Source organism: Procambarus clarkii, chromosome 47, assembly GCF_040958095.1.
Source record: "Procambarus clarkii isolate CNS0578487 chromosome 47, FALCON_Pclarkii_2.0, whole genome shotgun sequence".
Lineage (NCBI taxonomy): Eukaryota > Metazoa > Arthropoda > Malacostraca > Decapoda > Cambaridae > Procambarus > Procambarus clarkii.
Window position 1 is genome coordinate 28861023 of NC_091196.1, and position 15000 is coordinate 28876022.

General features: G+C 46.5%; 1 protein-coding gene across 1 annotated transcript in view; it reads right to left on the reverse strand.

Moving 5' to 3' along the window:
* LOC123747838 (uncharacterized) overlaps positions 1–15000 on the reverse strand; it is a 98015-nt gene that overhangs the window by 25977 nt on the left and 57038 nt on the right. Inside the window, exon 5 of the mRNA XM_069302360.1 lies at positions 3237–3459. Coding sequence (XP_069158461.1) covers positions 3237–3459 — 223 coding nt within the window. The remainder of the gene's footprint in view (positions 1–3236; positions 3460–15000) is intronic.

The window sequence follows — 15000 nt, forward strand, 5'->3', positions numbered from 1 at the left end:
TCATATCCAGTTTATGGCTCTAAGGTCTTTCTAAGGTCTGTGTGGCTCATTTGGTGTACTTGGTTTCTATCTACGTGTGTGCCTTTCCTCGTGTTCTTATGAACCCTGTTTATTCACCCGAGTATTTTGTGTATGGTAATCATGTCTCCCACTATTTCTTCTCTCTTTCAGAGACCAGAAGCTTACAACCAGGAGTTTTCCTCGTAGTTCATACCTCTCGCCTCCGGGACTAGTCAAGTGGTAAACCTCTGAACTCCAGCATCGTTGTTTAACGAGGTAAGATCTCCAAGTTGGTTTCGCATCTTACAGAATTAGACTGATGTAGCGATTTTCAGAATTCCGGACGACTCTTTGTCCAGATTCCAGAAGACATTTCTCATGTTGGCCAACCGCTGATCACCAGCTGTTCACCATCACCATGGGTGAATCACCAGCTGTTCACCATCACCCTGGGTGAATCACCAGCTGTTCACCATCACCCTGGGTGAATTACCAGCTGTTCACCATCACCCTGGGTGAATCACCAGCTGTTCACCATCACCCTGAGTGAATTACCAGCTGTTCACCATCACCATGGGTGAATCACCAGCTGTTCACCATCACCATGGGTGAATCACCAGCTGTTCACCATCACCATGGGGTGAATCACCAGCTGTTCACCATCACCATGGGGTGAATCACCAGCTGTTCACCATCACCATGGGGTGAATCACCAGCTGTTCACCATCACCATGGGGTGAATCACCAGCTGTTCACCATCACCATGGGGTGAATCACCAGCTGTTCACCATCACCATGGGGTGAATCACCAGCTGTTCACCATCACCATGGGGTGAATCACCAGCTGTTCACCATCACCATGGGGTGAATCACCAGCTGTTCACCATCACCATGGGGTGAATCACCAGCTGTTCACCATTACCATGGGGTGAATCACCAGCTGTTCACCATTACCATGGGTGAATCACCAGCTGTTCACCATTACCATGGGTGAATCACCAGCTGTTCACCATCACCATGGGGTGAATCACCAGCTGTTCACCATTACCATGGGTGAATCACCAGCTGTTCACCATCACCATGGGTGAATCACCAGCTGTTCACCATCACCATGGGTGAATCACCAGCTGTTCACCATCACCATGGGTGAATCACCAGCTGTTCACCATCACCATGGGTGAATCACCAGCTGTTCACCATAACCATGGGTGAATCACCAGCTGTTCACCATCACCATGGGGTGAATCACCAGCTGTTCACCATTACCATGGGTGAATCACCAGCTGTTCACCATTACCATGGGTGAATCACCAGCTATTCACCATTACCATGGGTGAATCACCAGCTGTTCACCATTACCATGGGTGAATCACCAGCTGTTCACCATTACCATGGGTGAATCACCAGCTGTTCATCATCACCATGGGTGAATCACCAGCTGTTCACCATCACCATGGGTGAATCACCAGCTGTTCACCATCACCATGGGTGAATCACCAGCTGTTCACCATCACCATGGGTGAATCACCAGCTGTTCACCATCACCAGGGGTGAATCACCAGCTGTTCACCATCACCCTGGGTGAATCACCAGCTGTTCACCATCACCATGAACATCACCATGTTCCATTCTCAATCACCAGAGGTGATTCTCCTCTCATATGGGCTTCTTTCTGGTGAAAGGTTGGGTGTAATTTCAGTCCCCCCCCCCTTCCCCCCTTCCCCAAATATTTTTCTCTTCACGATATCAATAGGATTTTGATATCAGAAAGGTAATGTGTCAGGCCTCTGAGTCCCCGTACTGAGTTTCATTATGTTGCACTTACCTCGAGTTTAACTCGAGTAGCCACTTGCGGGACCATATTTTCATTTTGATAAGGGGAAGGGGAACTATAAGGAGAAAGCGTCAAGCCATTACGACCATATAGCACTTGGAGGGAATAAGGATTAGGGATGGGACGGGGGGGGGGGGGGAGGGAGGAAGGAATATGGTGCCAGACTACATATGAACGGTCGAGGATTGAACGCCGACCTGCATGAAGCGAGACCGTTGCTCTACCGTCCAGTCAAAGAGGTTCGGCTCATTTTGATAAAGTCCTCGTGTAGTTTCATGCTGTCTGCCACCATATTAATCCTCCTCATAATTCTTACACCATCAGCGATAATGAGACGGAGGAATCTGTTGACTAGACCACACACTAGAAGGTGAAGGGACGACCACGTTTCAATCCGTCCTGGACCATTCTCAAGTCGATTGTGACCTTTTCTTTCACGTTGGGAAACTAGAGGAATTGCTTCATAATCCTGTCGCGACCAGCAATTGATATATATGATCTAAATAAAGTGAATATGTTAGTACTTTAGTAATGAAAAATCTCTACCAGGACAACCGAATTACATTGTCATTTTTTTTTTTGAGTAAACAATTTACATTTTTTTATAAGGTCTTCAGGTTAGGTATAATTGTCAATGAAAAATATTTTCATTAAAATCTGGTTAAGACCTTTTGTGCCCTCTGTAATCCTTTATTTTTTTTTTTTTTGCGCTACCGCTCACAGATTTAGTATGGGGTGCATAATCAACTAGCCGCTTCAGAGGCAACAATATATAATGGCTATCATACACCAACCTCCAGACCGACCATCCCGTCGCAAGGTTATGGTAACCATCACTAGCACCTCCAAAGGATACCTGATCAACCAGGCTGTGACTCATACGTCAGGCTGCGAGCAGCCGCGTCTAACAGCCTGGTTGATCAGTCCAGCAACCAGGAGGCCTGGTCGACGACCGGGCCGCGGGGACGCTAAACCCCGGAAGCACCTCAAGGTAACCTCAAGGTAAGGTAACCATAGCTCACACCATAGTCATCCTGGCCTCCTCTCCACAGTTCCTTCAGCTGATGTGTTATCGTCATCACACCCTTGAGAACCTCGGAGGTGGAGCCATAGCGTCCGCCTGGAGGCAGTTGTGGGCGAGGGGAGACAAAGATGTTGTTGTTATAGATTTAGCTACTCGGAACAAGTTCCAAGTAGCACGGGCTATGGTGAGCCCGTAACTTACCTGGCACAGCAACGGGGCAAGTAGCACGGGCTATGGTGAGCCCGTAGTGGACTTACCTGGCACAGGAGCGGTGATGAGGTCTGAGACCAAGGTGATGATGGTTGATGAAGATTAAGCCACCCAAAAGGTGGCACGGGCATGAATAGCCCGTAAGTGGTGGCCCTTTGGAGCCATTACCAGTATCAAGAGCTGATACTGGAGATCTGTGGAGGTGCCACTGCACCCTACGGAGTGGTCGCGACCTCTGAATGTGTCCAAGCTGATAAAGACTTAGCCACCCAAGAGGTGGCACGGGTATGAATAGCCCGTCGGGAGCCAAAGATGGGGAATGGGAGATGTAGGCGTGAGGGGAAAGGGAGTTATGGTTGGTTTTGGGGACAGCTTCGGACGGGAAGGGGATCTAGGGATGGGGAAAGGGATTTAGGGGTGGGTAAGGGGATGAAATTAGCTTGGGGAAGTGATTTAGGGAAGAAAATGCTTGGGATGCTATTGAAGTGTGAAGGGAGAGGGGGGGGGGTCGTGAGAAGGGGAACCTGGCGGTGGGGAATGAGGGGAAGTAATATGGAAAAGGAAGGCTGAAAGAGGGAACAATGAAGGATTGAGAGAAACGGATGGTAGGGAAGATAAGGAATAGGGGGTATAGGAGGTTAATGGGGAGGGTCGAGGTATGAGGGTAAGGACGAGAGTGAGAGTGTACAGTAACTGGCCTACAGGGAGCTGCTTCTTGAGAGGGGAAAGACAATGATTGCTGGTGCGCGCCCTTCGTCTACGGCTTAATTATCTTATCTTAACGAGGGCTCACACTACCCCCCATACCACCCCACAACCTCCCACAACCCCCCCCCCCCTCCCCCTCCCCTCTTCAGGTCGGTCGGGCCCTGCCTCAAGGGGGTGGGGTGGGGGTGGGGGGTAATAGGCGGGTTTTTCTTGCCTGCGTCTCTGGAGAAATCGCGGTAATGTTGTTCGTATTGTGGCTCTTGTTTGATGGCATGACGGAGAGTTTATATTAGTTTTAGCTCTAGTCAAAATCATATCATCAGTGTAACCAGATTATCATCATTAGCAGCAGCATCCTTATCAGCATCATTATCATCATCATCAGTATCTCAATCTCCTGACGTTCCACTTGTATTATCAGTCTTTTATATCTGGCGTGTCCCACCTCGACAATACAGCCATCACTCAGCCTGCTGCGTCATTCTAATTAGTCCCCCTTCAACCCCCCTGCTGCCTCTCCTACCCCCCCCCCCCCACACCCCCACCCCCACCCCTGAGACCCCCCCCCCCCCCCCCGACCCCCCCCCCCCTCTCGTCCTCAGCACGTTCATATCGCTCTCATCAACTATCCAACTACATCCACTCAATTCTCTTTTATCGATTCCTTTCATTTGCTCAAAAGTCTATAACAAAGAATGCATTTTCAAAGAACGGCCACTCAAAATAGGGTTGTTTATTGGCTGCGAGGTAATGTTGACGTGGCCCCTGAAGAGGTAGGTTTAGAAAACGGGCTCAACAGGTAACAATACCTTCTGAGTGGAACTTAAATAAGAGCTTATTTATCGTTATTAAATTGAGTTAAAAAATGGTATTCGGGAGAGGTGGTGTGTGGTGGGTTATTTTTGGTGGTGTTCTAGATTAATGGGACGAATTGGTATGTGACAATATGAGTTATGTGAAGCATGTCATCACATAACTCATATTCACACATACCAATTCGTCCCAATCTGTGCTAATGAGTACAAATCTATGTCATCACATACCCGCACGTCTATGGGTCATTCAATAAGGTTAGCAGGCTTGTAGATGTTACCACTGCTAGACTTATGCTCGGCTACAAGTACCTCTGGGAGTTTGTAACATCTGCTGATGTAGATTTGACTACATGTAAACTGTCAGCAGAACTATTAGCATAATTTGCGTCATTATATAATGGAATGTGAAAAAAATCGCTGAATTCACAGATAACACCGTCAGTGGAGTCCAAGAAATGTGTAAGTACTTCATTCATAATGATAAACTGCCAGGAATCTTGGCGAAGTATCCAAAATTAGATTACTGTAGGTGCAGCCTTCACATGACTGTAAATCTGTCGCCCAGCTGGATGGGTGTGGAACACATGACTGTAGAGATGTCGCCCAGCTGGATGGGTGTGGAACACATGACTGTAGAGATGTCGCCCAGTTGGGTGGGTGTGGAGCAAGAGCAACTGTGTGACTCACCTTAGATGTAACGTGCCTTGAAGAGTGACTGTTGTGAGCCTCTTGTTAACTCACTTGTGATATAAAAAGATTTTTTATATAATTCATTGTGTCGGGGAACAGGAAGGCCAGAGTGTATTTATACACGTTTTGTTTTTATTGAGGTGAATGTTTTGGTTTTTATTGAGGTGAATGTTTGGTAGCTAAGCTAACCTTGCTCTCCTTTGCCAGGGAGCTGCGAGTGTTCGTAAGGTCCTCATATATATTTTAATGTAATTGGATGTTTATAGAAGAATAAGAACACAAACATTGAGTGTGTACATTTGTTTTGATGTTCTGTTTAATGGGACTCTATTATTTTTATTTTGGGAAGGGATGGGAGTGGGATCTGGTATATATATTTCATCTAGGAGTTATATATTGTGGGGCCTTGTTTCCATCAAGTGGATCCAAGCTCTTGGGCCACCAGCTGTGGGAGTGGGGCGTCTCATCTTGGGCCACCAGCTGTGGGAGTGGGGCGTCTCATCTTGGGTCATCAGCTGTGGGAGTGGGACGTCTCATCTTGGGTCATCAGCTGTGGGAGTGGGACGTCTCATCTTGGGCCCTTTCTAACATTGGGGCCTCTAACATTTTGATGGTATTCTACACCTTGTTAGCTTGTTGCTGTAGTCTGATGTTTAGTGGTTGTGTGTTCAGGAGTTCATGGAGCTCCTGGATTATCTGGTCATATGGTGGACGGTGTTTTGCTGCTCTCCTTATTGCCTTGTTTTGCACTGCCGGTAATTTAGGCATTTTAGTTTTCTTTAAGGTATGTGGTGATACTGGAGGGTATTCAAGATGCAGCCGGACTACAGCCTCGTGTGAGTGTAGTGTCATGCGTGTGCTAAGGCTACCGAATTTCCTTAGCTAATTTCTCTAAAGATGCTTTTGCTTCGATTACTCTGGCCTTTTCATGAACTTTGATTCCTGTTCTATTAATTTTGAGTCCTAGTATTCTGCCTCCATCCGAATGCTGGACAGAGCGGTTGCCAAGGTTAATGGGCCCTGATTTTGTTTTTAAATGTGTGTTATTTGGAGTGTTTTGCTTGTTGGTCCACATTTTCCATTAGTTTTCAGAGTTGTTTATGAATTCAATTACCGCCTTGGTTTTGTTGACAACGATTTGGATTAAACTAGTTGGTAGATTATTTGAGTAACAACAGCATATACGATGTGTTCTCCATGTTGGGGATGGGGCAGCTCATCTGTGTATATGCTGAAAAGCGGGATTGATAGGCAGCTTACCTTGTGAAATTCAACTTTTCAATACGGTTTTGTCACCCAAGTAGCTGCCGATACTGAGCTTAGCTGTTCTGTTGTTTATGAAACCGAATAATGTAGCAGTGAATCACCTTTGAAAACCCTATGGTTCTGCTATCATATATTTTAAGCCTGTTTTTGAAGACTTTGTCAATCTTTTGATACAGTTGAAAACACTATATTACATTGATATTTTTTTTTTTTTGCATAATGGAATCGACAGTATGCTCATGTATCAAGGCTATCGCTGTATGAACCCATTTTTATTTTCGAAACCCACGTTGTCCGATGTTATACTTTGATCCTCTTGCTTGTACTTCACCAGTCTCTGGTTATTTTTGTTCTCATTTCAAATATTTTGCCTGGAACTTCGCGAAGGAAAAGTTGTCTGTAATTTTTGTCTGCTGGAGTGGGAGATTTACCCGGATTCAAAGTTAATCTGATACTGAGATTTTTGACGTAGGATGGGATTAGTTTGGCTGCAAGAAATGCATTTAGTATTCGTATTCATTGACTGATTGCAATCACTGGGAGGTTAGTTAATACTAGTTATTTTTCTTTTTCTTATGCCAGAGCGCCTTGGTCTTAAGATTGATTGTTTTTAACTTCTACGATGGTTATATGGTTCATAAGGAAAGGAACTATCAGGGGGAAAACATCAAGCCATTAAGACTATACAGCACTTGAGGAAGGGATCAGGATAAGGATTTGGGATGGGACGGCGGGGTAAGGAATGGTGCCCAACCACTTGGACGGTCGGAGATTGAACGCCGACCTGCATGAAGCAAGACTGTCACTCATAAGCACTCTAATAAGGAGGCACTCATTGCCAGTGTTAAGGTCTATGGTTTGCGTCGGAAGTAAAGTTGCAGCTTTGTTATTGACTGTATTTGTAAGTTCTCTTTCTGTGTTGAGACCAAAGTTGACATATTATTCGGGGGTTTGTTCTGAATAATTTGTACCAGTCTTTCATGAATTGTTGTTAATGTTCTCTGTCTTCGTAAATCTTATTTTCTGAATCTTCTTTCATGTTAGATGTCTCCTTGATTGAGGCTCCCGTCAGTCTATTTTTTATTTTTTTTTGGTTTCCTAAACTTTCCTGGGTTTCTGAGTGGCCATTTGGATTGGCTTATTAAATCAGCCCATTCTTTGGTGTTTTCAATTTTCTTCAAAGAAAGCTTTCTTTGAGTCCCCCTCTGTAGTCTTTTGCGATCCGTCCGTCCGTCCGTCCGTCCGTCCGTTGTATGTCACAAGTTGTAGGAGGTTGTTATATGTGGTTTGTAGTGTTGTGATTGCAACAGTGATTATGGACGGGGGGGGGGAGATGAGCGTTATGTAATGAGTTGTGGGTGTTCCTTGATGCAGTTTCCTGTGGTATTTACCAATATATTTCATTTAGAGTTGATGATTGATAGTTTCCTTGCCTCTAAAGTCTGTGACATTTATTTCCTTTGAGTACAAAGTGCGAGATTGTGCGTTTTTAATGACCTGCATTCTTATTGCAGGTCCCCCCCTATACCTGCAATATGCATGTATATGCTCCCTTTCCTCTCCCCAGCCTGCAAAATATGCTCTCTCTCCCCTCACAAGCCTGCAGTGTGTGCTCTCTCTCCCCTCACCAGCCTGCAGTGTGTGCTCTCTCTCCCCTCACCAGCCTGCAGTGTGTGCTCTCTCTCCCCTCACCAGCCTGCAGTGTGTGCTCTCTCTCCCCTCACCAGCCTGCAGTGTGTGCTCTCTCTCCCCTCACCAGCCTGCAGTGTGTGCTCTCTCTCCCCTCACCAGCCTGCAGTGTGTGCTCTCTCTCTCCTCACCAGCCTGCAGTGTGTGCTTTCTCTCCCCTCACCAGCCTGCAGTGTGTGCTTTCTCTCCCCTCACCAGCCTGCAGTGTGTGCTCTCTCTCCCCTCACCAGTCTGCAGTGTGTGCTCTCTCTCCCCTCACAAGCCTACAGTGTGTGCTCTCTCTCCCCTCACCAGTCTGCAGTGTGTGCTCTCTCTCCCCTCACCAGTCTGCAGTGTGTGCTCTCTCTCCCCTCACCAGTCTGCAGTGTGTGCTTTCTCTCCCCTCACCAGCCTGCAGTATGTGCTCCCCTCTCCCCTCACCAGCCTGCAGTGTGTACTCCCTCTCCCCTCACCAGCCTGCAGTGTGTACTCCCTCTCCCCTCACCAGCCTGCAGTGTACACTTCCTCTCCCCTCACCAGCCTGCAGTGTGTGCTCTCTCTCCCCTCACCAGCCTGCAGTGTGTGCTCTCTCTCCCCTCACAAGCCTGCAGTGTGTGCTCTCTCTCCCCTCACCAGCCTGCAGTATGTGCTCCCCTCTCCCCTCACCAGCCTGCAGTGTGTACTCCCTCTCCCCTTACCAGCCTGCAGTGTGTACTCCCTCTCCCCTCACTAGCCTGCAGTGTACACTCCCTCTCCCCTCACCAGCCTGCAGTATGTGCTCCCCTCACCAGCCTGCAGTGTGTACTCCCTCTCCCCTCACCAGCCTGCAGTATGTGCTCCCCTCTCCCCTCACTAGCCTGCAGTGTACACTTCCTCTCCCCTCACCAGCCTGCAGTATACGGTCCTCCACCACCCTCACTGTCCCCTCTAAAACCCACTTCCCCTCCACCACCCCATTCCGCTCTGAGGCTAATTAAGCCTCACGTCATCAGAAGCCGGGGAAAGATGGGGTGAGAGGGAGGGAAGGTGAGGGAGAGAGAGGGAGGGAGGGTGAGAGACAGGGAGGGAGAGTAGGGGGGGAGGGTGAGAGGGAGCATGGTGTGATGGATGAGTGTGGCAGACACTGGCAAGTCTAGACCACCACAACAACAACAACAACAATAAAATTAACTCTTACCGTTCTTGCTCCGAGAAAAATTTGATTATGATAATTAAAAAGATGAAACTTTAGCACGTTTCTCACTCTACCAGAATGGTTCGTGTGTGTACTTACCGAATTGTGCTTACCTAATTGTGCTTGCGGGTGTTGAGCTTTGGCTCTTTGGTCCCGCCTCTCAACTGTCAATCAACTGGTGTACAGATTCCTGATCCTACTGGGCTCTATCATATCTACATTTGAAAGTGTGTATGGAGTCAGCCTCCTCCACATCACTTCCTAGTGCATTCCATTTATTAACTACTATGACACTGAAAAAATTCTTTCTAACGTCTCTGTGGCTCATCTGGGTACAAAGTTTCCACCTGTGTCCCCTTGTTCGTGTCCCACCCGTGCTGAAGAGTTTGTCTTTGTCCACCCTGTCAATTCCTCTGAGAATTTTGTAGGTGGTTATCATGTCTCCCCTTACTCCTCTTTTTTCCAGGGATGTGAGGTTCAGCTCCTTTAGCCTTTCCTCGTAGCTCAATCGTCTCAGTTCCGGGACAAGCCTGGTGGCATACCGCTGAATCTTCTCTAACTTTGTTTTGTGTTTAACTAGGTATGGACTCCAGGCTGGAGCTGCATACTCCAGGATTGGTCTTACATAAGTGGTATACAGGGTTCTGAAAGATTCCTTACACAAGTTTCTAATGGCAGTTCTTATGTTGGCCAGTCTAGCATATGCCGCTGATGATATTCTTTTGATGTGGGCCTCTGGGGACAGGTTCGGTGTGATATCAACCCCCCAAATCTTTCTCTCTATTTGACTCTTGCAGGATTTCACCTCCCAGATGATACCTTGTGTTCAGCCTCCTGCTCCCTTCGCCTAATTTCATCACCTTACACTTTCCTGAGTTGAACTTTTGCAGTCATTTTCTAGACCATTCCTCCAGTTTATCCAGGTCATCCTGTAGTCTCTGTCTATCTTCATCCGTCTTGATTCTTCTCGTAATTTTTGCATCACCAGCAAACATTGAGAGGAATGAGTCTATACCCTCCGGATGATCGTTTACATATATTAGAAACAGGATGGGTCCAAGTACCGAGCCCTGTGGGACTCCGCTGGTGACATCTCGCCACTCTGATATCTCCCCCTCACCGTTACTCGCTGTTTCCTGTTGCTTAAGTACTCCCTTATCCACTGGAGCACCTTCCCTTTTACTCCTGCCTGTTGCTCCAACTTTTTTAACAGCCTTTTATGGGGTACTGTGTCAAAGGCTTTTTGACAGTCCAGGAAAATGCAGCGGCCCACCCTTCTCTTTCCTGCCTAATTTTTGTTTCCTGGTCATAAAATTCTATTAAACCTGTGAGGCACGATCTACCATCTCTGAATCCATGTTGGTGGTGCATTACAAAGTTATTTCCCTCCAGATGCTCTACGAGCCTTTTCCTCACGATCTTCTCCATCACCTTGCATGGTATACAAGTTAAGGAAACTGGCTTGTAGTTCAGTGCCTCTTGCCTGTCACCCTTCTTGTATATTGGGACCACGTTAGCTGTCTTCCAACTTTCTGGTAAGTCTCCTCTTTCCAGTGACCTGTTATACACCATAGAGACTGGCACACTTAGTGCTTCTGCACCTTCCTTTAGTATCCATGGTGAGATTCTGTCAGGCCCAACAGCCTTTGCCACATCCAGCTCCAGCAGACACCTTTTGACCTCATCACTGGTGAGGTCAAATTCCTCCAAGGTTGCTTGGTTTCCCGCCTCCTCACTTAGTGAAGGGGCTTCTCCTTGTTCTATTGTGAAGACCTCCTGGAATTTCTTGTTGAGTTCTTCACACACTTCCTTGTCATTCTCTGTGTATCTGTTCTCCCCTTTTCGCAGCTTCATCACTTGTTCCTTCACTGCTGTTTTTCTCCTGATGTGCCTGTGGAGCAGCTTTGGTTGGGTCTTGGCTTTACTCGCGATGTCATTTTCAAACTGTCTCTCTGCTTCCCTCCTCACTCTGAGATACTCATTTCTGGCCCCTCTGGTATCTCTCCCTGCTCTCTGGTGTTCTGTTATTTCTGTAGTTTCTCCATGTTCTTATACTTAGTTGTTTCGCTACCTTGCATTCCTGGTTGAACCATGGGTTTTTCTGTTGTTTTTCGTTTTTCTCCTTTTGGACAGGGATAAACCTGCCTGCAGCTTCCTGGCACTTCTGGGTGACAAAATCCATCATGACCTGCACATTCTTGTCTCTAAGTTCTGTTTCCCATGGTATTTCCCTGAGGAAGTTCCTCATCTCGTCCTATTTTCCTCTTCGGTAATTCAGTCTTTTTCCTCCGATCCCATCCTTGGATAGGTTATCCCTACCTCCACCAAGTACTCAAAGGTCAGTACACTGTAGTCACTCATTCCTATGGGGGCTTCAACTTTGACTTACCTTATTTCTGACTCATTCTGGGTGAATATCAAGTCGAGTCTAGCTGGTTCATCATTGCCTCTCACTCTTGTGGGTTCCTTGACATGCTGGCTCAGAAAGTTCCTTGTTGCCACTTCCAAGAATTTAGCTCTCCGCGTATCTGCACCTCCATATGGGTCCCCATTCTTCCAGTCTATCTTTCCATGGTTGAAATCGCCCATGATTAAGAGTCTTGAGCCATTCCTGCAGGCAACTGAATCTGCTCTATCTATTATATTAATGGTTGCCATGTTGTTCCTATCAAACTCCTGTCTAGGACTTCTGTCATTTAGGGGAGGGTTGTAAATGACTGCCACTATTATCTTAGGTTCACCCATTGTTATAGTTCCTGTTATGTAATCTCTGAATCCGTCACAGCCCGGAATTTCCATCTCATCAAAACTCCAGTCCTTCCTTATCAGCAGGGTCACTCCTCCACCTCCTCTCCCTTCCCTCTCTTTCCTTACTATATAGTAGTCCTTTGGAAACACAGCATCTGTTATGACTCCTGACAATTTTGTTTCCGTTAGTCCTATTGCATCAGGGTTTTCTTCTTGCGCCCTTTCTGCCAGTTCACTTGCTTTATTGGTAATCCCATCAATGTTTGAGTACATTACCTTGAAGCTCACTTTCTTATATCCAATTTCACCCTCACTCCCCACAAGTGTAGGAAGTTGTTCCATGGTCATTGCTACTTGGGTAGGCTCATCCTCCTGTGAGGTAGTTGCCAGGGGTTCAGAGGGAGGTGGAGTGGGGAATGGAGGGCTTAGGTCTTCCTCAGGCCTGCTTGGGGCAGGAAGAAGACCAGGGGCTGGGAAAGCAGGGGATGCTTGGGGTAAGGGGAGGGGGAGGATTTGGGTTTCTTGATGGGTATTGTGCAGGGGCAAGGAAGGGTTTGTGCTGGGGGATAGGGGGGGCCCTATTGGGTGGTGAGCTGGGGTGTTGCATTCCCCCCTGGGGTTCCTGGGTTGCTGGATTGGGGTTCCCCACTCCCCTCTGGGATTGCTGGGTTGGAGGCTGAGGTTCTCTGGCTCCCTTCCCTCTCCTTGTGCCTTTTACTTGCATCTGCTGCCCTTACTATCTCGTCTCTGGTCATGTCCCTCTGAACATACACCTCTTTGTAGTTCCTTGCATACCTCAGTTTGCTCTTCTTTACTTACTTCCTCTTTGATGTCCTCGCTCTTGAATACTACCTTGATCAATCTCTTTTTGTCTCTGTTGTACTGGCCAATCCAGAAAAACTGTTCTATGTCTCGTTCAGCCCCTTCCATTCCTATCTCCTTTAATTTCCCTGCCACTGCAGGTTTGTCTTTAGTCCTCAATTCCTCCCTCGTGGAGCCCTCTTGTTCCTTCACACCTACCACTACTACAGCTCTTTTCCTTTCCATTTGCTGGCTTGTACATCTAACTGCCTCCTGTGAGGTTACTTCTTTCATTACAACTTCCTTGTGTGTGTGTGTGTGTGTGTGTGTGTGTGTGTGTGTGTGTGTGTGTGTGTGTGTGTGTGTGTGTGTGTGTGTTTACCTAGTTCGCCTAGTTGTGCCTGCGGGGGGTTGAGCTCTGCTCTTTCGGCCCGCCTCTCAACTGTCAATCAACTGTTACTAACTACTTTTTTTCCCACACCACACACACACCCCAGGAAGCAACCCGTGACAGCTGACTAACTCCCAAGTACCTATTTACTGCTAGGTAACAGGGGCATCAGGGTGAAAGAAACTCTGCCATTGTTTCTCGCCGGCGCCGGGAATCGAACCTGGGACCACAGGATCACGCGTCCAGCGTGCTGTCCAGTCAGCCACTGGCCCCTAGTGACCGGCCCCTAGTGTGTGTGTGTGTGTATAACATATATAATGTTTGTATATATGTATTTATTATATATATAACATTCAGAGTCGGTGTGATATGGGTTTGGATATTGATAAGTCTATTATAGAGTGGGAGTGTGTATGAGCTATACTCACCTAGTATTGTGTAGCTAAGGCTCTCTATCTCCTTTATTGAAAACTTGTATCACATTTGTCTTCTTCCAACAGTTAGGCAATTCTCCTTGTGTAATTGGATCACTGAAGATCACTGCTAGAGTGTACACGAAAGTCCTGTGATGTATCTTTTTAACATTCATGGGGATATATTTTACGTCTGAATGGCTCTGTAGTTCCATCTAGAGGTGCTAGTTGCCTCATTGCTTCCTCTGCTGCTACCGCAATATTTGTCAGTCTTTCATATTGGTTTAAAAAAAAAAAAATAGCACTGGGAGCTTCTTTGGCTCGGTCGTGAACACTCTTTGGCACTAAGATTTATATAGAATCTTGTAATTTTCCTTGTTATTTCCTATGTTTTCACCTCCCCCTTCTTCGTAACTTAAGTTACTTTGGTTGGTCAGTGTCATTTTCCTTCTTATGTGACTATGCAGTAGTTTTGGTTGATTGGAATTATTTGTTTTGTAGTTTTCTATATTCTGCTTATATTTTTAGTTTTAGTCATGTTGAGTCTCTTCCAGTTTCCTCTGTGCTTATTGAGCTCCATCCTGTCATCGCTTGTTCATATAGGACAATATGATCCTATATTGTCCTATAGGAACTTGTACAGGTTTACGATTTAGTTTCTTGTCATTGTCTATTGAACCATGGGTTATTGTATCCTAATTTTCCTTTATTGTTCACATGAATATCTCTTTCAACTCTTTTTACATCTCCAATTGACTTCATTGTTTCCTGGATTGACTTCCTCTAAGTTTTTCCTCCCATTACGCATTTCTCACATTATCACATTATCTTAACTCTTAACGTCATGTAATCGCTTTTTGCTACAGTCAATTCTCCATTCTCTGACCCCCTTTGTCTTAGGGTTATTGTGTTAAGTTCGATCATGTAATCAAAGACCTGGACGCAATGATTACTGGCTGTTAGTCGTGTTTCATGTTTAAGTTTTCGATAAGTGTGTGGGGGTGGGCGTGTGTGTGAGGGGGGGGGTGATGGATGAGGGGGGGTGGATGTTTTGGTGTGTGTGTTTGGGAGGGGGGTGGGTGGATGTGTTTGTGTGGGGTGGGTGGGAGTTGGTGTGTGTGTGTGCGCGCAATTAGGCTGGTGAATAATGTGTTCACCAGTGTTCACCAGTTCATTAGTTCACCTGTTCACCAGAGTGCATATACTCGTCTAACAATAAATTTCACACTTTATTATTATTATTAATTTCAAAACTGTA